The sequence below is a fragment of the Peromyscus maniculatus genome, chromosome 11 (genome assembly GCF_049852395.1).
Source record: "Peromyscus maniculatus bairdii isolate BWxNUB_F1_BW_parent chromosome 11, HU_Pman_BW_mat_3.1, whole genome shotgun sequence".
Lineage (NCBI taxonomy): Eukaryota > Metazoa > Chordata > Mammalia > Rodentia > Cricetidae > Peromyscus > Peromyscus maniculatus.
In genome coordinates, this window is record NC_134862.1 from 44138773 (window position 1) to 44163031 (window position 24259).

The window sequence follows — 24259 nt, forward strand, 5'->3', positions numbered from 1 at the left end:
TCTGGAAAGATAACTTTCAGGCACACCGCTGAACAAGGAGGCAGAGCTATTATATGCAGATAAACAAGGAGGCAGGGTTTATGGCATACAGCTGGATCTAGGAGGTGGGCTTAGCTAACCTCCACGGGAGCAGTCTCTGCAGGGGAGCAATCCTCAGCCCTTAGACATCCAGGGAGGAGAAAGCTATGGTGGACATTTTCTGCAGACTATCAACATCCTCACATGGAATACAGGGAAGGTTTTGAAGTTTCTCTCTGGGTTAGAGACTAGGGGCCTTGACACAGCCATACTCATGTCAACAATATACATTTACTCAGGACCTCACAGAATTGGGGCTTTCTACACTTTCCACAACCTCATGATCCCCTTATTTTCTTTTTGAGGGGAGTGGGAATTGGATTTTCTGAGATAGGGTCTTATGTAGTCCAAACTGGACATGAACTCATTGTATAGCCAAGGATGACCTTGACTCCTGATCCTCCTGCCTCTGGCTCCACTCTCTTTTCTCACACTGTAAAATCATCAAGAACAAAGCTGGGTGTGGCGCACACCTTTAATCCCAGCACCCGGAGGTGGCACTTGGGATTCTTCCCATTTACAGAAACCTGCAACAGATGGACTTGGCCCTAGATGACTTTCTGCAGGCAGAATCATTTATTTCCGACATTCCCCAGGAATCCATGGGCTCCGTGGAGACCTTGAAATGGTGACCTGTGAGTTCAACGTCTTCTGCCCTCTGTTGACCATGAGAAGAGAGGCTAGAGGATTGGCCTAAACTCTAGAAGTCCGTCCAAAGCACCGGACCTATGTCAGAATTTAACAAGCCGGCTTGAAAATGTAGCTGAGCATGCCTGGGTTCAATCTCTGTTGAGGGAGGGGGGAAGAGAGGGAGTGAGAAATGTGAGGAGGGGGAGAGAGAGAGAGAGAGAGAGAGAGAGAGAGAGAGAGAGAGAGAGAGAGAGAGAGAAGCAAAGAACTGGAGGGAGGGAGACCAGATGAGAATCTTAGGATGCATAGTGAGTTAAGGCCAGCCTAAGATGCAGAGTGAAACTGCCTCAAACCCCACCCCTCCAAGAAAGTATGCGATCTTGGGTAGTAGAGGCCAAAGAAGCTACATAGGAAATCTCTTGCCAACCATCACAAAAAGAAAAGAGTTAACTGTTCCCCTAGGGGAATGGGAGAGACAGGCTTATGTATCAGGCCCACCCAGCAGTCTCTCTCTCTCTCTCTCTCTCTCTCTCTCTCTCTCTCTCTCTCTCTCTCCCCCCCCCCCCCTCTCTCTCTCTCTCTCTCTCTCTCTCTCTCTCTCTCTCTCTCTCTCACACACACACACACACACACACACACTCCTGAACCTTGAGAAGATGCTGGAATCCCCCGACATGGCCACTTCTGAGGGGTCTCTAGCACATGGGGCATGACACCTACTTGCCATGACTCCGGGCTAGACAGGACCACAGCTGGGCAGAGGAAGCTAATCACAGCATGAGGTGACCACTCCAAGTAGACAGGTGAATGAAGTCCAGAAGCAGAGCAGACGCTGGGCTCAGGGCAGGATCTCGAGGGCTGAGTTCTCAGCTGGCAGGCCAAGAGGGGTCAAGACAGAGGGGGCGGTATACGGTCTTAGAACAGAGTGCTCCCTAATGCCTATGCCGAAGGTGCCAGGGCAGCTGGTGAAAAGTGGATTGTGTGTCCAAGGAAGAGGAAGGCATTTCCATCTCTCTGCTCAAAGACTCAGACTAGGAAGTGAGAAGACAGCGTCCCCAAAGCATGTGAGGGCAGAGGATGGTGGGGTTTGATGTTGCTGGGTTGTTTTTTTTTAAATTAAGATTTATTTATTTATTTACTTATTATGTATACAGTGTTCTGCCTGCATGCTTACAGGCCAGAAGAGGGCACCAGATCTCGTTACAGATGGTTGTGAGCCATCATGTGGTTGCTGGGAATTGAACTCAGGTCCTCTGTAAGAGCAGCCAGTGCTCTTAACCTCTGAGCCATCTCTCCAGCCCCGTTGCTGGGGTTTTTTAGTGCCCAAATGTGGAGGGTGGGAGAGGGCAGCCAGAGGACAATATGCAGGAGTCACTTCTCCCTTCCCATCTTGTGGCGTCCAGAGATTAGACTCAGGTGGTCAGGCTTGACTGGGCACGGGCACTTGCTGGACTTAGAGTGGGCTCTGGTACAGAATGATGGGTGCTAGAGTGCTGAGTTATGGCAGAGAAAGGTAGGGGACCACTGAACCCCGAGGGGTAACTAATGCAGGTGATCCCCCATGTTCTTGGCACCTTCCTTCACAGTGACTCATTGTTCAGGGACAGAGGGGCATGTTAGAAACCAAATAAGTGGCGAAGTTTGGCGCCTCAGGCTCAGATATCCCTGTGCTACCCCCTGGATCGCCACGACTGCCCTGAAGGAGGCTGGGGAGGCTGGCTCAATGATGGGTTTGAGCACCTGCTCTGGATGTGGCAGGATGAGACCGAAGTCATAGTGTGAGCTTCCCTGGATTCTAGGGAGCCAGCAGGAAGAGGGCGCTTCCTTTTCCCCTCCTCACCCTGCCCTGGTCCTTGGTCTTGGAAAAGGCAGAGCATTGCAGCCACTGTGGGAAGAACGGCGGCCCACCCCTCACACAGAATGGTTGGGACCTGGGCAAGGAATGTCTTCTTTGCCCATAAATTAAAGAGCCTGGGCTTGATCCTCACTTGAGAACACCCATTTCTGTTTTTTGTTGTTGTTTGTTTGGATTGGTTTGGTTTGTTTTTTTGTTTTTTCAAGACAGGGTTTCTCTGTGTAGCTTTGGTGCCTGTCCTGGATCTTGCTTTGTAGACCAGGCTGGCCTTGAACTCACAGAGATCCACCTGGCTCTGCCTCCCAAGTGCTGGGATTAAAGGCGTGCGCCACCACCGCCCGACTCCATTTCTGTTCTTATAGAATATCTAGAGTCCAGACAGAATCTGAACAATGAGGGTGTCTGAGCATGGCTCTCCCTGTACCCCATCCCTCCATGCTGATCTGGAGTCTGCTTTGTCCCCATCAAGTCTGAGCAGGCTCCCTGCCTGTCTCAGGCAAGCCCCTAGGAGGCGAGAGGCTATCTCTTCAGGGATCGGCTACTTCCAAGTTGTTGGAAGGACAGTGGGCAAAATCCCTTAAAGGACTTCATGCAGTAACAATTAAAGGAGGTGGGGCAGGCAGAAAATCCTGGCCTGTTTGGCCGCTGTGGTCAGGAGTATTCCACTGGAGAATAATCCCCACGACCACGCCTGAGCCCCGTGGATGCACTTTCTAACCCAAGCACAAGCCACGTCCAGTTGCTTTGTGTTAGGCTCTGTGGAGGCCCAAGACCCGGCGTGGATATCCATTTTACTGAACTCGCGCTGCATCGTGAGTGATGAAGAGTGCAGATTCTGAAGAAGCCGGAATGCCCGGATTTGAATCCCAGCTTTGCCACTTCTATGTTCTTGGCCGTGTTGCGGGACCTCAGTTCCCTTGCTCTGTCAAACAGGATGAGAACAATGCTGCTTACCTTGAAGTGGCTGGGAGGAGCAGCCACACGGTGCTGAAGCCCAGCGAGCCCTGAGGAGTTGGGCGATTATCAGTCACTGTGATTGTGACCTTCCACAAAAGAGAGGGGCCTTTGTGCGCTGAAGCCCTTGCTCCCCCGTCACCATCCTCCACAGAATAATCGTCGGTTCCCAGCCTGCAAAACCACCTCTTTGTGCTTCTCTGCGACTCTTCATTCTCCCCAATTATGCTCTTTTGAAGACATTCATTCTTAGTGGTTAATTATTTCAATTTCCCCTGAGCCAAGGCCTCTCACTGCTGTGTGTCCCCTCTCACCCCCTGAGGTTTCAGTGTGTTCCGGAGCCCACACAGTCTGCTCTGTGCGTCCGAGCTCTGGCTGGAAGCCCGCCTGCACAAAGCACCCCTCAGTACCCTGTCTCCCTCCCCTGTTCCCCCGGAGCCCCAGCTCCTCACCCGGCCATGAAGAAGCTCTTAGGTAGGTCGGGGGGGGGGGGGGGCTATTCATTTTATACAGGCTCAACTTTGTCCCCATTCCCAGCCACTCAGCCGGCAGTTAGGACCCAAGAACGTCTCTGGGTGATAGGCAGACGCTCAATGTCTCACACGCTGGGCACGGAGAGTCTGCAGAAGGAATCGAGCAGCGAATGGAAGGCCCTTCATGCACTTATCTCTTGCTGTATTTTAAATTACCCCAGGGCTGGGTGGTGGTGGTGGTGGTGGTGGTGGCGGCGGCGGCGGCGGCGGCGGCGGCGGTGGCCCACACTTTTAATCTCACTACTTAGGAGGCAGAGGCAGGTGGATCTCTGTGAGTTCGAGACCAGCCTGGTCTACAGATCAATTCCAGGACAGACAGGGCTACACAGGGAAACAAAGCAAAACAAACAAACAAAAAAAAAAAAAAAAAAAAAAAAAAACTACCCTGGAGCTAGGTAGTTTATAACCGTCATCTGTTCTCCACTCAGGACTCTGTAACTTGGGCAGGACTAGGTGGTGGTGGTTCACCTTCACTGTGTGGGACTGGCTGGGGCAACCCAGGATGGCTGCACCCACGTCTGAGGCCTTAGCTGGAAAGGCTGGGGAGCGGGGTCCTTCCTTTCAAGGCTTTCAGCCTTAGCCTTCAACAGTGCAATCAGACTTTATATGGCCACTTCCAGAGCAAAACCAAGCTGTGAGGCCTCTTGAGACTTCAGATTTTAACAATAAAATCACACACAAACACACAAAGACCTCAGACTCATTGAGAAGTATTATGGGGCTGAAGAGATGGCTCCATGGTTAAGAAGAGTACTTCTAGAGGACCTGGGTTCAATTCCCAGCACCCACATGAGAGTTCACAACTGTCTGTAACTCCAGTTCTGGAGGAATCCGGCACCCTCACACAGACATACATGGAGGCAAGACACCAACCCACATAAAATAAATCTTTACAAAAAAAAAAAAAAGAGAGAGAGAGAGATATCATGGGTTAAATTAGGTCCTTCCAAATCAACCATTGAAGTCCTAATCCCTAGTCCCTCAGAATGTGTGTTCATTAGAAATAAGGTCCTTACAGCCTCTTTTAAAGATGAAGGACCTGGAAAGATATCTCAGAGGTTAAAAGCACTTGCTGCTCTTCTAGAGGACTTGAGTTTAGTTCCCATCACTCACTCTGGGAGACTCAACCTCCTGTAACCAGTTCTTCTGGCCTCCATGGGCACCCACACTTACATGCATGTACAACAGATACACATGCACGCGCGCGCGCGCGCGCGCGCACGCGCGCGCACACACACACAACTAAAAATAACATAAATCTTTTTATTTTTTTTTTTAAAGTAAAGATGAGGAACCACTGGGGTGGGGTGACTCCCTAATCCAAAATGACCAGTGTCCTTTTTTTTTTTTTTGTGATATATATTTTTTATTTTACAATACCATTCAGTTCTACATATCAGCCATGGGTTCCCCTATTCTCCCCCCTCCCACACCCTCCCCTTACCCCCAGCCCACCCTCCATTCCCATCTCCTCCAGGACAAGTCCTCCCCCGAGGACTGTGATCGACTTGGTAGACTCAGTCCAGGGAGGTCCAGTCCCTTCCTCCCAGACTGAGCCAAGTGTCCCTGCATAAGTTCCTGGTTTCAAACAGCCAACTCATGGAATGAGCACAGGACTTGGTCCCACTGCCTAAATGCCTCCCAAACTGATCAAGCCAATCAACTGTCTCACCTATTCAGAGGGCCTGATCCAGCTGGGAACCCCTCAGTCTTTGGTTCATAGTTCATGTGTTTCCATTCATTTGGCTATTTTTTTTTCAATAATTGAGTAAAACTGAAATTTATTATATGCCACAGTCGTCCTACGGACCTCCATGCTATATATATATAGCCTCTATGGTTCTATGGGTTGTGGTCTGATTGTTCATTTTATATCTAGAATCCACCAATGAGTGAGTACATACCATAACTGTCTTTCTGGGTTTGGGTTACCTCACTCAGGATGATATTTTCTAGTTCCATCCATTTGCCTGCAAATTTCATGCTTTCATTGTTTTTCTCTGCTGAGTAGTACTCCATTGTGTATATGTACCACATTTTTTTCATCCATTCTTCCGTTGATGGGCATCTAGGTTGTTTCCAGGTTCTGGCTATTACAAATAGTGCTGCTATGAACATAGCTGAGCATGTATCTTTATGGTATGTATCAGCATTCTTTGTGTATATGCCCAAGAGTGGGATGGCTGATGACCAGTGTCCTTATGAAGGGAGAAATTGGGCTGGGGATATGTCTCAGTCAGTAGGGTAGCACACAACTGTAACCTCAGCATTCTGGAAGTAGAGGCAGGAGCATCAGTGCAAGGTTATCCTGGGCTACGCAGTGAATTTGAGGCCAGCCTTATTGACATGAGACTCCATATTAAAAAGAAAAAAAAAAAGGAATGTCTAACAAGATGGTTCAGCAGATAAAGGTGTTTGCTGCTAAGCCTGAGGACCTGGGTTTGGTCCCTGGGATTCACATGGGGGAAGGAGAGAACACAGACAGACAGACAGACAGACAGACAGACAGACACACACGTAATAAAAAATGGTTTTAGCCAGGTGTGTGTAATGGCACACATCTTTAACCCCAGCCCTCGGGAGGCAAAGATGGGCCAATTTCTGTGAGTTCCAGGACAGTCAAAACTTCATAATGAGATACTGTCTCAAAAAAATAAAAGTCTTTAAAAGGGAACGAGGGCTGGCAAGAGGGCTCAGTGGGCAAAGGCACTTGGCTGTCAGGGCTGGTGCAGTTCCAGAGACCCGAGTGCTGGAAAGAGAGAACCCACTCCAGCAGGGTGCCATTGACTTCCGCCAACATGCCGTGATGTGTGGCTCCTCAACTAAACCGATAAATGTAATAATTTTTTTTTTGAGACAGTTTCTCTGTGTAGCCTTAGCTGTCCTGAAACTCACTCTGTAGACCAGGCTGGCCTCGACTCACAGAGATCCGCTTGCCTCTGCCTTCCAAGTGCTGGGATTAAAGGTGTGTGCTACCATGCCAGGCTGTAATCAAAGAAATTTAAAGGGTAGGGGAAGAACCGGATCTGATGTGCACACAGAGAAAATGCCCATCGGAGGCTGGAATTATGCCAGGGACAGAGGCTTAGAACCCCACCCCATGAGCCCCCACCCCAGCTCCATGAGCCAGCCCTGCCAACACTGACCTAGGTCTCCCAGCCTTCAGCCAGGAGTTCTGTCTTAAGTAACCTGGTATTTGGTACTTTGTTACAGCAGCCTGGCGAAAAGACAAGGACAAGGTCATCTGTTTTGAGACAGGATCTCTCTGTGTAGCCTGGCTTGCCTCTGCTTCTGCCTCCTGAGTACTGGAATTAAAGGCCCACGTGCAACCATTCTCTCTCTCTCTCTCTCTCTCTCTCTCTCTCTCTCTCTCTCTCTCTCTCTCTCTCTCTCTGTCTCTCTCTCTCCTCTCTTCTCTCCTCTGCCTCTCTCTTCTCTCTCTCCTCCTCCTCTTCTTTCTCTCTCTCTCTCTCTCTCCTCTCTTCTCTCCTCTGCCTCTCTCTTCTCTCTCTCCTCCTCCTCTTCTTTCTCTCTCTCTCTCTCTCTCTCTCTCTCTCTCTCTCTCTCTCTCTCTCTTGCTCTTTCTCTGTTTCATTTTTGTCTGAGTCTGGTTTATTTTTCACTTAGCAGCAACACTTGGATTTTTGACTCTGAGAAAATGATTTCCTGTTTCTGGCTTTCAAAACTCTGAAAGAACCAATGTCTACTGCTTTGAATCACAAATGTGCTGATTTGTCCCATTAGACGTAGGAAATTATTAGAAATAGTAAATGCTTTGTGTGGTAGAGAGCAGGTTGAGAATCGTTGCTCTAGAAGGTAAGTGTGTAGCTTCTTTAAAACCTTTTTATTTTCACACGTTCTAATGTGAAGTGTAGAAAGATGAATTCCATTAAGTGGAGCGGTCTGTCTGTAAGGCATTATTAGAGTGCTGTGTTTAGGTACATGAGCCGTCAAAAGCAGGGGCTTAGAAAAGACGGGATTCTTACTCTGCTTTGATTCCATGATTTCCAAGTACCAATCACTTTAGCTGGAAGGACATCTGGCATCCCAGCCTGCTGTCTGCCCCCAAGATCTGCTATATGCAAGAATATGCAAGAGCTAGCAAGCTAACCCCCTGGATGCAGCAGCATGCTCAGCACCACACTGGCTCTTGGAAACTGGGAAGGGATGAGGAATGGAAGGAACTCAAAAGTAACTGAATCCCAACACTTAACGGGCGGTTTGGAGACAGGAACACCCCCCGCCCCCCCCCCCCCAAAAAAAAGCAATTACTCACCAGCAGTTGGGAATCATGTCCAGGGTAAAGCAGCCACAATCCTGGCTGGTAGTATTTAGAACCCAGGCCTAACCTCAGAGCGGACCGAAAGATCTGCTGCTTACAGACTTAAAGTGCAGCTCGTGAAAGAAGTCAGAAACACAAATACTGAATGCCACACACGTCACAGTTGCTGTTGTGAGAAGGTACGGTGCAAACAACTTTGTTTTGGGCATAGTCCCACCAGTACAGGCTGGCACAGTGAGGAGCTGCAGACCAAGTCAAGGAGTCTCCCATAAAGCCTTTCAGGAGCTCCTGGACCCCAGAAGCATCAAAACATCAGAGCTTCCTTTGAAGTAGGCACCCGGAAATAACGACCGCAGCTCTGCCTCACCTGTCCATGGAACCCCACGTCTCCTGGCTAGTGACAACTGAGACCAGTGCCATGCCAGCACCAGAGTGCTCCTTAACCAGCTCCTCACCAGCCAGACAGACACAGATGGCTGAGGGACAGCAGGGTAGCATTGCTGGCCTGGAGTCGCTCATGGTCGTTTCCCTCCCTGACTTTATCGACCTGACTAAAAGTCAAAGCTGCCGAGACACGATAAAGTTTTCCTCTCCTCTTTTTTTTCTTTCTTTCTTGAGATGGAGTTTCACCGTATAGCCCAGGTTTGTCTCCAGGTGTCCTCTCAAGGGCTGAGATTGTAGGCACAGTTGACTTCAGCCCTCCTCCTGATATGCGTACCCAGCACCAGCGTTGTGGCCATCTGTGTGGACCACCACACAACACAAGGCTGCCCGAGAACCAGCAGGACAAAAGGAGGTAAGGCCTGGACGCGGACAGAGAAGCCCCAGCTCTAAGGGAAGACCGCCAGGAACTTGATGGGAAGCTGTATAACCCCCTCCTCCTCAGGGTACAAAGGACAGAACCATAGGATAAGAGTTGATTCTCTTGAGCTTCAAAATTCTGTGCTCCATAAGAGTTCCGGAGCCGACTGGGTGGTGGTGGCACACGCCCTTAATTGCAGCACTTGGGAGGCAGAGACAGGCAGATCTCTGTGAGTTCGAGGCCAGCCTGGTCTATAGAGCAAGTTCCAGGAGAGCCAGGACTGTTACACAGAGAAACCCTGTCACCAAGAAAACAAACAAACAAACAAACACCAAAACAAACAAACATAAGTTCTGCAGCCGACACCAGACTCTCCGGGAGGGTTTGTCCTCATGGACCACATGCATGCCTGCTGCCTGGTCCCCTCAGAGATCAGAAGAGGGCATTGGATTCAGGTCCTCAAGAGCAACAGGTGCTCTTAACTGCTAAACTGTCTGTCCAGTCCCCAGCAGGACAGCTTTGAAGAACTGCTGATGTCCCCCGACTTCACCCTGGAGCCACTGTGGAGCTGCTGGTCCAGGGTAGAGCCAAGTTGGTTTTTTTATAACCTTCCTGAATGAAGCAAATGTGCAGCCAGAGTTGAAAACCACAGCCCCAGGGCCCCAGACATTTGAGGAAACAGAATGATCAGATGGTGCATACTTTAAAAATTGTTCCTCGGCCTGACACTCCATCCAGGCCCAAACAAAATATAGCTTAAAAAAAAAATGTTCCCTAACAGCTTGAAGTTAGCAAACTGGAAGCCAAGCTCACTGACTTCAATTCCTGGCACCTCTTTGGAATACATTGTGATTGCCTGTGCCCTTCCCCAATGTCCCAGGCTGGGATTGAACCTGGGGTCCTCCTGTGCGTGCTGAATAAGCACTCTGCAGTGGAGGTCGGTCCCCAGACCTGTGTGTGCCTCTTGCTCCACCATCATCCCTGTGGACCCTTGAAAGTTACCAAGGAGGTGAGGGTTCCTTCCAACGAGGGAGCCTGTGCCTCTCTCTCGGACAAGTTCAGAGACAGAAGCTCTGTTCCCAGCTGCTGACTGAACCTGGGTCTCGATAACTTCAGCCGGTTTAGTCCCTATCTTGCCTCTTGAGTGTGGCTGCTGAGCAGGAAGGAGGCTGGGACTCCGACAGGAGCCCATCCAAGTCCACACAGCGTAATAGCGGTGCGAGCATGCCGTGCGTTTCACCCACTCCACGCCTCAATTACAAACCTCAAAGGTAAAATAAAGTAAATGGAGCCTGGTGCGCCGAGCCGCACCGAGGAAGGCGCCGGAAGTGCTTAGCACAGCGTCTGACACAGATGGTAATTTGGATACCTCTCGATGCCAACCGTTTGGTAAAACATCCCCGGGTTCTGGTGCAGAAACGTGTCCGTGGTCTGAAGTCTAGGACAGCACACGGTGAGACCCGGAATGCCCGGAGTTGCCCTGTGATTAACACGGAGAGAAGGTGGCATCCGCAGGTTTGCTGACTGGTGAATATTCAGTTCACAGAACAGCCCAAACCTGAAGGTGAGGTGGTAAATGAGCTAAGTTCCAGGGTCTCAGAGAGGAGCCTAAGGAAAGATGCAAATGACTAATGCTAATCCCAAAGATGGGAGAAGACCACAGACCCAAACCATCAATGGCCAAACTAATTAAAGCAAGCTTCTTTCTTATTTGTGTACACAGGCTGCTTCCCCCTAAGGTGGGTCGAGAGGTCAGCACTGGATGTGAGGAAGACAAGGCTTTTACATCTCGGGGGTAGGGGGTTTCTAAATGGGGGGTTTGGTGGGCAGAATAGGCGGGGTTGCAGGAGCAGAACCTAAGCGTAACCAGTTAGTTCCTCCCGAAACAATGACATGGTTGCAAGGTGAGCCTAACTAGGTGACCATAACAAGGTAGTCATAGGTGGTCATAGAACCTTCTGAAACAAATGTAAGGATGCAAGATGGTTATAAACAACCTTTGAAAGGACATGATTGCCTTTCCTGGAACAGGCAGTACAGAACAATTTTCTAGTTCAGGTTACAGGTGGGCCATAGCCCAGTCCTGGAGAAACAGAGGTTTCATCACAAACAGGAATGAACCTAGTTTATCTTCAATATAAGATGGCTTTTAAGTCCAAGATGGAGGCAGGCTGGTTCTTCAATTAATATTTTGAGCTGTGACAGATAGGGGAAGAAGACACCTCTTTGAATTCTTCTGGTAGACAGGGCAGGCTCTTGACTGACTTAATGTCTGGGGTGAGGCAGCTGGCGACTGTGGCTACCTCAGATTTGGGGCTAAGGGGGCTGAAGAAGCTGTCGGTACCTACTACCTCTGATTCAGTTGCTTTTTTTTTTTTTCTTCTATTTTCTTCAGCAGATGAAATGCCTGCTGTGTGTCAGGTCCTCTGTGAGGCCTCAGGTACACAGGGATGAGGAAAACAGACATGCACTAACCTCAGAAAGCATGAGTTTGGGATCTAAAGAGGGGGATTATGAACCTTAAACAGCCACCCCTCTGCAGAACAGAAGAGGAACTTTCAAAGGGAACGAGTAACAGAGGGCCCGGCCTTGGTGCCCTCGGTGGTGGCAGAAAAGAAGCTGAAGACAGGTAGTTAGCAAGGTGGAGGAGGTTCAGGCCAGAAAACAGTACATGCAAAGGGCAAGGACAGATGATGAGCTGGGGCTCACAGATGGAGCTACAAAAGCTGTGACAGACAGCGATCAGCTGTGAGCTTAGCAAGTTGTTAAAAGTGTCTGTAACCCAGAAGCGATGGGGAAGCCACTGAAGAACTTTAAAACTTTCTAACTTTTCTTTTTATGTGTATGAATGTTTTGCCTGCATTTACATCTGTGCACCGTGCGTGTGTGTGTGTGTGTGTGTGTGTGTGTGTGTGTGTGTGTGTGTGTGTGCGCGTGTGTGCGCAATGCCTGCAGAAGCCAAAAGAGGGCCTTGCCTCCCCTGGAACTGGAGTAATGGACCATGAGCCACCATGGGGATTCTGGGAATCAAACCAGGGTCCTCTGGAAGAGCAACCAGTGCTCTTAACTGTTGGCCGAGCCATCTCTCCAGCCCCCTGGAGAACTTTAAATTGGGCGATGTCATGACCCCATGGGAAGAGTTTTTGCTTTATGATTCTAAGTCCTCACACATTTAATCACATTTGATGTTATCTCTGTCTTAAATCCCAGACCAAGTGGTCTCCAACAACTAGACCATATCACCCCACCCTTCCTTCTCCTCCCGGCAGATGCCTATCTACACCCACACCGATGGAAGGAGGTGATGCTGCTTGTGGGAAATGCAGGGGACCTGATTTCTCGGCCCTATCTCTTAGCCTTCTTGGTGACAATCTTGCTACTTGAATCTCAGGTTTCATGAAGTGGCCCAGCCAGAAGGGAGAGACACCATACTCCAGAGGCCTTTTGATTGGAAAAAACCTGCCTCTCCTTTTTTACCTGGGGCAGGGCTGGCAATGATAGACATTGTCCTACATGCCCGGGCCTGTCTGAGACTCCCTCTTCAAACTCAGCAAGCAGGGTTGGTGGGGCAGGCCGCGAAGGTTGAGGCTGAGGATGCTTCATCGGGGAATGAGAGCCTGCAGGAGGTGGGGGTGGAACTTGATGGACACTGAAGGCTAAACAAGGGAGCTGATGCCCTGAGTATCTACTGTCTGTCTTTTCTTTTCTTCTTTTTTTTTCCGTGTGTAGTCCCAGCTGTCCCGGAACTCACTCTGTAGACCAGGCTGGCCTCGAACTCACTGAGATTGACTGCCTCTGCCTCCCGAGTGCTGGGATTAAAGGCACGTGCCACCACCACCTGGCTGCTGTCTGTCTTATGTGTAGGAATTCCTTTCATTCACACGCCAAGCTTGCCTGGTAGTTGGAACTCCTCCTTTACAGACGGGGAACTGAACTCCAATGAGATCTTTCAGCTAGTAAGTTAGCTGGAATTAAAACCCAGGTTTGGGAGGTACTAAAGCTTTTGTCCTGTTGGTTGAACTTAAGTAATCAGGGAGGATCTGACTTGTTCTGCCCTGCTTCAGTAGTACTGAGATCCCTCTCCTGGGTTCACTTGGTAGAAATGCAGTTTACATGTGCACCTACACAACACACACACACACACATGCTTAAAAATATACCTTTTTAAAAATTAAAATAATGCTACCCTAAAGATGCCTTTAATCCCAGCACTCGGGAGGTAGAGCCAGGCCGATCTCTCTGAGTTTGAGGCCAGCCTGGTCTACAGAGTGAGTTCCAGGACAGCCAGGGCTACACAGAGAAACCTGTTTTGAATAAAAAACAAAAACAAAACAAAAAAGGGAGAAAGAAAAACATTTTAAAGAATCTCGATTTCTAATTATGATTATGATTATGATTATGATGATGATGATGTCATGCACTTAATAGTGTGTGCAGAGTCAGAGAACAACTTTTTGGAGTCCATGGTTTTCAGGATAGAACTCAGGTCACCAAACTTGTACAGCAAGAGCTTTTCCTCACTGAATCATCTTGCTGTTTCTCTCTCTCTCTCTCTCTCTCTCTCTCCCCGAGACAGGGTTTCTCTGTGTAATTTTTGGCTTCTGTCCTGGAACTCACTCTCTAGCCCAGGCTGGCCTCGAACTCACAGAGATCCGCCTGGCTCTGCCTCCCGAGTGCTGGGATTAAAGGCGTGCGCCACCAGCCGCTATCTCCCTCACTGTTTCCTATGTCCGCCCTAAGGACTCCTCAGAGGCTAAGGATGGCTCAGTGGCAGAGTGTTAGCATGTTCAAGGCCCCAAGTTCAGTCTCCAGTGCTAAAACAGTTTAGTGTGCTTCCCACCCTCCACCTCTGTGAATACCAAAGTGCGCACACACACTCACACACATGCTGCTTGGGGAGATCCAAGCATCCCAGGAATGTAAGGATTCTGAAAGGGACCAAGACCTTTCCCCAAATTTGGAGAAGCTGCATTTGTCAGAGCAACAAAATCCTACTTGAGTGGCTTGTTTGGGTAGAAAAGGGGAAGAATGTTTCCTAATGTTTTAGTGGCACTTTAAAAAAAAAAAAAATGGCCCTGCTTTCTTTTCCTGCCTTCTGTTCCCTTGGATTTCTTCAGCGTCATTCATTTTGGCTAGAGGGAAATGGCGTCAAGCTTTTAATTGTTCATAATCTGATACACCATCAGTTCTGATCAGCCTTTCTGTCTTCGGCATCCCCTGCCCTCCAGAGGTAGATATGCCTGATCATGAGACCACTGGCCTGATTAGCGGTCGCGGCCAGCTTCACGCAGCTCACTTGGTGCCCGGCGCTTTTCGGAATGATCCGATCCATCTGCCCTTGCACAAGACGGCCCAGCAGGGCAAAGCTGGTACAGTTTGGGGGCGTTCCTTCAGGCTGGTAGCCTAGCTCCACTTGACCCTTTTCTAGGGTGTACTTTCCATCCACGATGGAGCCTGTTCTTACCTGCACTCTGTTCAGGTTTGCTGGACGGCTCAAAATGACTGTCACATAGTTCCCTGTACTGACATTGTAGGTCCAAAAGAAGGACTCATCCAGAGTGTAGGCCTCCTGCGGGGAGTCAACCCCAGTGAATCTCATGTCCGTGAAAACACTGCCAGGGAGGACATCAGGCCCATGAGGACCTTTTTCCTGGGCTATCAAGGTCTTGTTCTCAAACGTGAAGTGAGCTAGCCTGTGGTAGAAGAGGAAAGGTCTGCAGAGGATTGGGTTTTGCTGGGCCAGCAGGGTACGGAAGTGAAGGATCAGCCAGTCCAGCGGTCGCTCCTTGTGGAAGAGGAGGAGGAAGTGGGCCAGGAGTGGAAGGTCCCTGCTGTGGAAAAGTTTGCCAAGGAAGCCCATATTAGAGAACTCCAGGAGCACCCAGGTGTGGGGCTTCCTGTTGCTCACCTTTGAGTGAATGTGGCTGACAAAGTTAGGGGCACAGAAGACATCGTCCTCTATCAACAGGAAGTAAGTGGAGAGCTTCGGGGCAAAGCTCATGAGGAAGGCATGAGCTATGTTCTGCTTGGAGTACACCTGCGCCTGAGAGAGCCCATCCTGGGTGCTGTTCACAGTGGGGTAGGCATCGGATGGGGCATGGATCAGCAGCAATTGCCCTGTCAAGATCTGGGAGCTGTAGAGGCTGGAGATATGGAGAACAGTTTTCCTGAGCCAGGTGGAATCAGAATCTGCCAGGTGAACCAGCACGGTCATCCGTTTCTGCTCAGCTGCAGAGGAGGCATGGTACAGGGAGGCCAATGTATCCAAGAGGCCACCTTGGCCCTGTCGTGGCACCGAGGTGATCCCCACTGTCAGCCATGCTGGGAAGAGGTAAAACAGGGACAGCTGTCAATGTGTGGTGGCGAGAGTGAGCAGAAAGGTTAGAGAAAGCAAGGCATGATGAGGCTTGCCTGTAATCCAACCTTCGTACCGGGAAACTGAGGCAGGAGGATCATGAGTTCAGTACAGGCTACGTAGAATAGTGAGACTCCATCTCAAATAAAATAAAATAATAAAACAAACCTAAGAGTATTAGGGAATGGGGCTGGAGAGGTGGCTCAGTCTCTGTTCTTGCTGAAGACCCAAGTTTGGTTCCCTGCACCCATGCTGGGAGACTCACAAGAGCCTGTAACTTCAGCTCCCGGGATCCAACACCCTCTTCTGGCCTCCATGGACACCCACCCACACATGTGTGCAGACACGCACATAAATAAATCTTAAAGATTAGAATGCTATTTAGGGTATTTTTCTTTACTTGGCAGAGGGCATGTACATTCCTGCTACTTTAAAAAAAAAAAAAAAAAAACGTTTTTTAAAGATTTTTTTTTTTTTTTAATGTGTGTTGGTGTTTTGCCTGCATGTATGTCTGTGTGAGGGTGTTGGATCCCCTGGAACTAGAGTTACAGACAGTTGTGAGCTGCCATGTGGGTGCTGGGAATTGAACCTGGGGCCTCTGGAAGAGCAATCAGCGCTCTTAATCACTGAGCCATCTCTCCAGCCCCTGTTCTTGCTACTCTTTTTTTTTTTTTTTTTTTAATAGATTTATTTATAGCCAGGCAGTGGTGGCACATGCCTTTAATCTCAGCACTTGGGGAGGCAAGGGCAGGTGGATCTCTGTGAGTTTTCGGCCAGCCCAGTCTACAGAGGGAGTTCCAAGACAGGGCTACACAGAGAAACCCTGTCTCAAAACAAACAACAAAAAAAGACTTATTTATTATGTATACAGTATTCTGTCTGCATATTTGCCTCCAGGCCAGAAGAGGGCGCCAGATCTCACTATAGATGGTTGTGAGCCACCATGTGGTTGCTGGGAATTGAAGTCAGGACCTCTGGATGAGCAGCCAGTGCTTCTAGCCTCTGAGCCATCTGTCCAGCCCTATCTTGCTACTCCTAAGTATGTAGAAATTTTAGCCTTATCTGCAAATTAATTAGACATGCAGAATCCTGACTCCATCTTCAGAATCTGTTTCAACTCTATCACTTGCATGTTCTTAAGAGTTGAGGAAATACTAAGTGCTGCTGAGTCCCTGTGGATCCTCGTGAATATTTTTTCTAAGACAAAGTCTTAGCCAGGCGTGGTAGCACACGACTTTGATCCCAACACTCAGGAGGCAGAGGCAGGTGGATCTCTGAGTTTGAGGCCAGCCTGGTCTACAGTGTGAGTTCCAGGACAGCCAGAGATACACAGAGAAACACTGTCTTGAAGGAACAAAAAAAAAAAAACAAACAAAAAAAAAAAACAAGATCTTTCTGTGTGGACCTCGCTGACCTGGAACTCACTGTGTTGTCTAAGATGACCTGGAACTTAGGGCAGGTTCTCCTGCCTCAGCCTCCCACGTGTTGAGAGTGTGCGTGTGTGCCAGCGTGTCCAACCTTCCTGAGTCTTTTTTAAAACTTGAAGCTTGTGGCTGAAGAACTTGATAAATATTAGCTTTTATTATGGTTGTTATAACTCTTTCTGCTTTTATCCTTTTATTCAGTTCATCTTCCCAAAGGTCCCCTTTAATAAAGGAATATTGCGGGGAGGACTTTTTCTAAAAGCCAGGAGCCCCTGCTTTTCAGGTGCTAAGGACTGAATGACAGATTTCATCTACACTGTCTTGGTTGGCTTTAGCCAATGTGACCAGGCTAGAGTCACCTGGAAAAGGCAATCTTAATTGGGAAAACGCCTCCATAAGTTTGGCCTACAGGTAAGTTTGTAGGGCATTTTCTTGATTAATAACTGATGTGGGAGGGCTCAGCTCACTGTGGGCAGTGCCACCCCTGGGCAGGTGGTCTTGGGGTCTAGAAGAAAGCAAACTGAACAGACCAATAAAGAGAGCCCCTCCATGGTCCCCACATCAGCTCCTGCCTCCAGGTTCCTGCCTGAGTTCTTGTCTTGACTTCCTTGAGTGATGGACTGTGACCTGGAGGCATAAACTGACATAACCCTTTCCTCCCCAGCTTGCTTTGTTGCTAAGATACACACTCGGGGAAAACACTCGACCTACACAGTTCCATTTCCGCAGCCCCGGAGCCCGGGGCCTGGGATTCTTACCCCAGTTCTGCCACTTCTGACTGTGGTGCTGGCCAAGTCCTTCCAGCCCTGAGTTTAGTCCTAAAGCCCATAAAGCCCGAGGACTCAGGCTCTCTACCCTTAGACCCTCCAGTGTCAGATGTTCTCTGATGCAGTGATTGCTCTTGCTAACAAAAAACTAACTTTATTTTTTTCCCACCAGTGATTTTTATCTTCTTTTCGTTTTTGTTGTGGTTGCTGTTTTTTTGTTTGTTTATTTTTTGAGACAGAGTTTCTCTGTGTAGTCCTGAAACTAGCTCTGTAGATCAGGCTGGCCTTGAACTCCCAGAGATCTGCTGCCTCTGCCTCTGAGTACTGGGATTAAAGGTGTGCGCCACCACTACCACTGCCTGGCTTTTTCTCGGGTTTGTTTGTTTGTTTGTTTGTTTTGGTTTTTGAGACAGGGTTTCTCTGTGTAGTTTTGCTCCTTTCCTGGAACTCACTTGTAGATAGATCAGGCTGGCCTCGAACTCACAGAGATCCGCCTGGCTCTGCCTCCCGAGTGCTGGGATTAAAGGCGAGCGCCAGTACCCAGCTTCTCATTCTTATATATTTTGTTTAATCATTGAATTCCTCTACCTAAAAATGCAGACAATCTTAGCCACAGTTCTTCTTTTAAATATTTTAACTCGTATCTCTTCCCTCTTATTTAAATGCTTTAAAGCTGCACAGTTTCTGAGCATGGTGGTACATACCTGTAATCACAGCATCCAGGACACTGAGGCAGGAAGACCTCAAGTTCAAAGCCAGCTTGAGATACATAGTGAGGTGGAGGCCAGCCTAGGCTGCAAAGGGAGACTCCTGATGTCAAAAACAAAACAAAACAAAACAAAACAAAACAAAACAAAACAAAACAAAACAAAACAAAACAAAAACTGTTGGGGCTGGAGAGATGATGGCTCAGTAGTTAAGAAAGCTTGATGATATTGCAGAGTTAATTCAGCTTTTAGCACCCAATTCAGGCAGGTCCCAACTACCTGCAACTCCAGCTCCTGGGGATCCATACCTATACCTATACCATACGCATATATATACACATAGACATACATGTACTATACACACATAAACAAACAAACAACAAACAAAAAACAATGGCTGGTGCCATATCCCTCCAAAAAAGGCCACATAAGGTCTGGAGATATGGCCCAGTGGTTAAGAGTGACTACTGCCCTTACAGAGGAGCTAAGTTCAGTTCCTAGCACCCACCTGGTAGGCTTACAACTGCCCTCTTCTGGCCTCTGTGGGTACTTGTACTCATGTACATAAAGCCATAGACAGAGACACATGCCTATGTGTGTGTGTGTGTGTGTGTGTGTGTGTGTGTGTGTGTGTCTTCACTTAATTAAAAACAAAATAAAAAGCATGGTCCAATGGTGCATGCTTTCGATCCCAGCACTCTAGAGGCAGAGGCAGGAGGATCTCTATGAATTGAACCTAGTCTACATAGTGAGACTCTGTTTCAAATCAATAAATGAAAAGTCACATGATCATTCATTCCCCAGCTCCTCCCCACCACCAAAAGCCACATAACCATCCATTCCTAGGGCATGATCATAATTGCAGATTGAAATATTAAGTTATATAATGGAGTTATGCTCCTTGTTTACCCAATGTAAACATGTTTGGTATTGCAGATGAGTATATATATAATATAATATTCAGAAATGTTTTGTAATATGTGGTCAACATATTGTATCCACCTATTTTAAGTATTTTTAAAAAAAATTTTGTATATGTATACAGCAATCTTTTTGTACACTGTGAATATTTATTACTCATTGGTTAATAAAGAGCTGACTGGCCAATAGCTAGGCAGGAAAAGGTTAGGTGGGACTTGCAGACAAAAAGACAGCATAGGGTAGAAGAGGGTGGGGTCGCCAGGAGACACAGAGAAGCAAGATGAACATGCTGTGCTGAAAAAAGATACCACCACATGGTGGAGTGTAGATAAGAAATGTGGGCTAGGGATGGGGATTTAGCTCAGTGGTAGAGTGCTTGCCTAGCAAACACAAGGCCCTGGGTTTGATCCTCAGCTCTGAAAAAAAAGTGGGCTAATTTAATTCATAAGAGCTAGTCAGTAACAAGCCTAAGCTATTGGCCGATCATTTATAATTAATATTAAGTCTCTGTGTGGTTATTTTATTCAGGAGCCGACTGGCAGGACAGAGCTGACTCAGGTGACACATAGAAAAGTCCACCTACAGGGGTGTGTTTGTGTGTGTGTGTGTGTGTGTGTGTGTGTGTGTGTGTGTGTTACTGGAAACTAAACTCAGGTCCTCTGGAAGAACAGCAAGTACTCCTAACCACTGAACTATCTCTTCACCCCTGATTCCACCTATTAAAACAACTACCTTTATCTGTTCTTTCTTCTTCATACCCCTGACTCGTCATTGTCCTGGGATTGGGGAGGGAGTTGTCAGCCAGATTCAAGTGTTTCTGGACAGTCCTGCCTTTCCTCCTGCTGCTGCTTTTTTTTCCTGGCCATCTTCCCTCATATGAGCCTCCCCTCCCCTGACACTCTACCTCCCTCTCCCTGGTACTCACTCTTTTTTCTCTGGTGGATTTTTTCCAAATATTTGTAGGTAATGGCCTGCCAGTCTTCTAAGGATTTGGGGTTCTTCTTACTGCCAAGTCTGATCACCTGGACCATTGACAAAGGCAATATATATATATGCACATATATATGTGTATACACACACACACACACACACACACACACACACACACACACACACTTTCATAAAATGATGGCCTTTATTTCTCCCAGCCTCCCATATGCCGTTTTAGGGAAAGAAGTGAGGTGAGTCACTCTTCTAGAATGTGTCCAGCATAGTGCCTGCCCATGGGCCAAAAGACTCATGGGCTCCGGCAGTATTTGTTTTCTCCCTTACCTTGAGAAACATGACAAATAAATGTAGCTAGTTTATGGAATCATGGGTAGATCCACACCAGCTCCACTCAGAGCCTCCAGCTCCTGGTGGAAAGGATTAGAAGGAAAGGCCAGACTTCTTGGGCAACCTGCCTGTCCTTACCCTTCCCACCGCGCACGCCCAGTTTCCCAAATAATAGTCACCACCTTTTGGATATCTTCCATTTCCTCAGGTATTCTCAGGGTGATGAAGACCCACAGGAACACCATGGCCACAGAGATTTTGAAGCCCCGCCTGGTGGAACACCGCATTGTGTCTGCACTGGGCTATGGTTCCTACAGCAGGAAGTCAGTATGTACAGTGAGAACTCTATCCTTCCTGACTGTAAGACTATTGTTAACTTTCACAAATATGCTCTGATCTAGGAACCTGACAGAACACACAGAACCTTTTTCCCCACCTAGAGAAAGAAGGTCACCTGTCCTGTGATGACATTTGCTGCCTTTCTTCATACATTTGTTTGGAGTTTCAGCTTTCCCAAAGTTTCCCCTGCTCAGAATGATAAGGGCTAGCTGGAACATTATTAACATGGCTAGTCTGTGCTAGGAAACAGATGGCCATTGTATTGTACACATTAAAAAAAAAAGTTGGGGTTGGGGATTTAGCTCAGTGGTAGAGCGCTTGCCTAGCAAGCACAAGGCCCTGGGTTCGGTCCTCAGCTCTGGAAAAAAAAGAAGTCAAACTATTAGCCAAGGGTGGGGTGGGGGTGACAGTGGTGGTGTTGATGGTGGGGGCACATGCCTTTAATCCCAGCACTGGCCGAGGCAGAGGCAGGCAGATCTCTGAGTTCAAGGCCAGCTTGGTCTATAGAGTGAGTTCCAGGACAGCCAGGGCTACATAGATAAACCCTGTCTCAAAAACAAACCAACCAAACAACAACAGAAAGTCAAGCTTTTAAATGGTTGAAGTCGGCAGGCACCGTGGCACATGCCTGTAATCCTAGCACTTGAAAGGTGGAGACAGAATGGTCAGGAGTTCAATGTGTCCTTGGTTATGTAGTGAGTTTAAAGGTAGTCTGGGCTATATGAAACCCTGTCTCAAAAAACCGAAATAAATAAATAGCTGAAATTGATGTGACGCCAAAGTCTATGTCAAGTTGATACCTTTCTTGTCTTTTAAGATCAAAGATTTTTTTTTTTTTTTGAGACAGGATTTCTCTGTAGTTTTGGTGCTGTCCTGGATCTCGCTCTGTAGCCCAGGCTGGCCTCGAACTCACAGAGATCAGCCTGTCTCTGCCTCCCAAGTGCTGGGATTAAAGGCGTGCACCACCACCACCACCACCACCACCACCACCACCACCACCACCACCCGGCCTAAAGATTTTTTTAAAAAATACTTGAACTTGTAGGCCTTAACTAGGACAGGATCTGTTAACACAAAGTAAGTTAAGTGAGTTTATTGGAACACAGGTCAGCTCAGGCTCAAAAGTGCCTGCATCCAGCCTTCTGGAGCATTTTTTCTGATCACTAAACTATTAGAAGAAAGGCTTTCAGATGCCTTGTTACATGAGTTCAATTATTGTCTTGTATACTCAGGACACAAAAAAGAAACTGTAGTCAAGTGATTTCTATGATCCAGAGGCCATAGTATGGCATCATCTTAGTGGGGTTTACTTTTTTTTTAAAATTTATAATAATAATTCTTTGGAGGGGGTTGTGAGCCTAGCCTTTAAGGACTGAGCTATCTCTCCAGCCCAAATTGCTTTTTTTTAAAAATTATGTGTGTTAGCCTGGCAGTGGTGGCTCACGCCTTTAATCCTAGCACTCGGAAGGCAGAGCCAGGTGGATCTCTGTGAATTCAAGTCCAGCCTGGTCTACAAAGTGAGATCCAGGACAGGCTCCAAAACTACACAGAGAAACCCTGTCTTGAAAAACCAAAAAAAAAAAAAAAAAAAAAGAAAAGAAAAGAAAAAAAAAGAAAAAATACAACAACAACAAAATTATGTGTTTTTATGTCTGTGCTTATGTAAGTGCAGTGCCCATGGATCCCCCTAGAACTGGAGTTACAGGTGGTTGTGAGCTGCCTGCTCTGGGTACCAGGAACTGAACTCAGGTCCTCTGCAAATAGCATCACATACTCTTAAGTGCTGAGCCCTCCCTTCAGCCCTAAGTTTGTGATTATAGTTATAAAAAATACTTACTCATAATAATAAGGTTTTATAGACAAAGATTGTTCTTACCTTATGAACTTCTATGTAAGAGACCCAGACGACCCTGGCTTCTCTAGACCATAAATGCATGGACAAGTACACTCAATGAAAAGGCTAAACAACTACAGTTAAAAGACTTCACCACAATAGACATAGCTCACTCCTTTCTGTCCTTCTGTGGTGTTGTTATGCAGCAGGAAACTCCGTCCTTGCCCAGCCCTCTCAGGTCAACAGTCTTCTGGCGAGGGCAGGACAAGGACTAGAGGAGTTAGCGACAGTGGTCTCAGGTCTCTGAGGTTTCCCCTTGAGCTCAGCTCCCTCTGTGATGTTACGATTGTGTCTCAGCCCCCCACTCATAGCATCAGAGGGGCACAGGTACAGGACTTAGATGTGTGAGCGTGTGCTTCATAACCCCTACCTACGGATTATTTGCCCTAAGAACCAGCAGCTGGTCTGTATCTTTTAACAGACAGATGTGGAGAACCACCAAGCCCACCCCAACACATCCTGCTTTCCTGCGACTCTGCATCCTCTCCCTCCCCTCACCCTTTCACTGCCCCCCCCTCCCCCTCACATTCTGAGCTTGTCACCCCTGCATTCATCTTCTCTCTTCTGCGTGATCTCTTCTCCCTCTCTACTGGATCTTCGTCATCACGGAAAAGCAGGCCTGTTAGCTTCCTGTGGAAGGAAAGGCAAAAAGGAAAATCCCTCCCTTGAACTCGAGTTTCAAGTTATGTCCCGAGTCTCTGAAATTCTATACAGTGAGTCCTTGACAGTGTGGACTTTAGAGCACTCATATTCTTTCTCACGTGTCTACGCCTTGAGTCCACTGGAACCCCTTTCGTTCTGACACCCAGTTCCCCATTGACCATTCCTTCTTAGCTTTCTCCCCTGGCTTATCCTTCTCCTAAGCCATCAACACACATGGTCTCAAAGCTTTCTCTCTTCCTCCACATTCTCTCTGGCTAACCGCAGACCTGTGTGTGTATGTGTAAAATACACCCACCTGAACTCTAGGTCACCTATTTAAGGTCTTTGCTTGGATGAATAAGAATCATTTCTCTCTCTTCTATCCTATCATTTCCTCACGTTCTCTCCATCACAGTAAATTGCACCATCACCTTTTCCATTAATTTCTTGGGTGCCAGGGGGTACAGGGCTATCCTTCATGCTTTTCTCTTCTTAGCACTCCATATCCAATCTGTTTAATCTTGTTACTATGTCCTCAGAATTTTATAGAATAGCACCCTTTTCAACACCTGCTAGGACTACAGTTAGTACGAGTCTATCTAATCTGTGCTGTTCCAAATCTCTGCCCTGTTCTCCTGACGTCTGCCCTCTACTCACCTGTCAGAGACACCTTTTAAAATTACAAATCAAACTGGGTGGTGGCGGCATGAGCCTTTAATCCCAGTACTTGGGAGGCAGAGGGAGGTGGGTTTCTATCAGTTTGAAGCCAGCCTGATCAACAGGTTGAATTCCAGGATAATC

General features: G+C 47.8%; 1 protein-coding gene across 5 annotated transcripts; it reads right to left on the minus strand.

The window, feature by feature from the left end:
- Positions 1-14276: 14276 nt before the first annotated feature.
- On the minus strand, positions 14277-23058 carry LOC102928236 (alpha-1,3-mannosyl-glycoprotein 4-beta-N-acetylglucosaminyltransferase-like protein MGAT4E). Of its 5 annotated transcripts, none has more exons than XM_076547447.1 (4): positions 22895-23057; positions 20766-20894; positions 20234-20330; positions 14277-15455 (listed from the first exon to the last, which is right to left on the minus strand). In XM_076547447.1, the coding sequence occupies exons 2-4, from the start codon at positions 20868-20870 to the stop codon at positions 14317-14319; spliced, it is 1341 nt and encodes a 446-aa protein (XP_076403562.1). In that variant the 5' UTR covers positions 20871-20894; positions 22895-23057; the 3' UTR covers positions 14277-14316. The 5 variants fall into 5 exon arrangements, with proteins under 5 accessions (XP_076403562.1, XP_015856430.1, XP_076403561.1 ...); XM_016000944.3 differs by having other exon boundaries at positions 22799-23057; XM_076547446.1 differs by lacking the exon at positions 22895-23057 and adding an exon at positions 21038-21108.
- Between the last annotated feature and the right edge of the window lie 1201 nt (positions 23059-24259).

Coding starts and splice junctions, on each gene's coding strand:
- LOC102928236 (XM_076547447.1), bottom strand. CDS start 20,870: ATGCGGTGTTCCACCAGGCGGGGCTTCAAAATCTCTGTGGCCATGGTG. Junction 20,331..20,765: donor AAATGGAAGATATCCAAAAG/GTGGTGACTATT, acceptor TCAATGGTCCAG/GTGATCAGACTTGGCAGTAA. Junction 15,456..20,233: donor AATCCACCAGAGAAAAAAGA/GTGAGTACCAGG, acceptor ACCTCTTCCCAG/CATGGCTGACAGTGGGGATC.